The sequence below is a fragment of the Microtus ochrogaster genome, linkage group LG5, assembly GCF_000317375.1.
Source record: "Microtus ochrogaster isolate Prairie Vole_2 linkage group LG5, MicOch1.0, whole genome shotgun sequence".
In the NCBI taxonomy this organism is placed as follows: Eukaryota; Metazoa; Chordata; class Mammalia; order Rodentia; family Cricetidae; genus Microtus; species Microtus ochrogaster.
In genome coordinates, this window is record NC_022031.1 from 31,050,055 (window position 1) to 31,050,910 (window position 856).

At 53.6% G+C, this 856-nt stretch overlaps 1 protein-coding gene across 1 annotated transcript in view; it reads left to right on the plus strand.

Moving 5' to 3' along the window:
- Positions 1-856, plus strand: part of Gabrr2 (gamma-aminobutyric acid type A receptor rho2 subunit) — a 31,217-nt gene that overhangs the window by 7,478 nt on the left and 22,883 nt on the right. The window contains exon 2 of the mRNA XM_005361954.3: positions 626-732. Coding sequence (XP_005362011.1) covers positions 626-732 — 107 coding nt within the window. The remainder of the gene's footprint in view (positions 1-625; positions 733-856) is intronic.

The window sequence follows — 856 nt, forward strand, 5'->3', positions numbered from 1 at the left end:
GTGTGTGTGCGTGTGTGTGCGTGTGTGTGCGCGTGCGTGTGTGTGTGTGTGTGTGTGTGTGTGTACGGACCTGTCCCCTGAACGACAGAAGCCACTCCAGGTCTAGCTGGGGAAAGCAGCGTTTGGAGATTTGTGTTTGCTTTTGTCACAGTGTATTTATTACAAACCACGTTGTAACACATGAGTCTGACTGCAGCCCTGGCTTTCTGGAACGCACTCTACAAACCAGGCTGGCCTTGTGTTCCCAGAGATCCACCTGCCTCTACCACCTGCACTGGGATTAAAGGCCTGCACCACCGTACCACCGTGCTCAGCTTTGGGAAATATTTTTAAAAGAAAAAACTTAGCAACCTTCACGATCCTACAGCTTCACCACATTCTCTGAGAACTTGCCAGGGTAGGAGACTGTTCTGCCTGGGAAGACATCTGCTCTTAATGATGTTCGGAAGGACCCGCCCTCTGGTGACCATCCCTGTGGTGGGGGAACTTTAGCCTTTTCTCTCCCTGTGTGTGTCAGAATAGAGAGAAAGTACAGACCAGGTGGGCCCTGCAGGGAGTCATCCACCCACAGGGCCTCTCCCAGTGCCTTGGTGGGCCATGATAAGACATTTCTGTTTCTTTGTAGTCACTTGTATAAAAAGAACCCTGACGTGACCAAAATCCGGCCAGGAAAACCTCAGCCTCTGCTCAGAGTCGATGAGCACGACTTCACCATGAGGCCGGCCTTTGGAGGTAAGAGATCCTCCCCTCATCCCACCTGTCCCCGATACTCCCTCCCCTCATCCCACCTGTCCCCAGTGCTCCCTCCCCTCATCCCACCTGTCCCCGGTACTCCCTCCCCTCATCCCACCTGTCC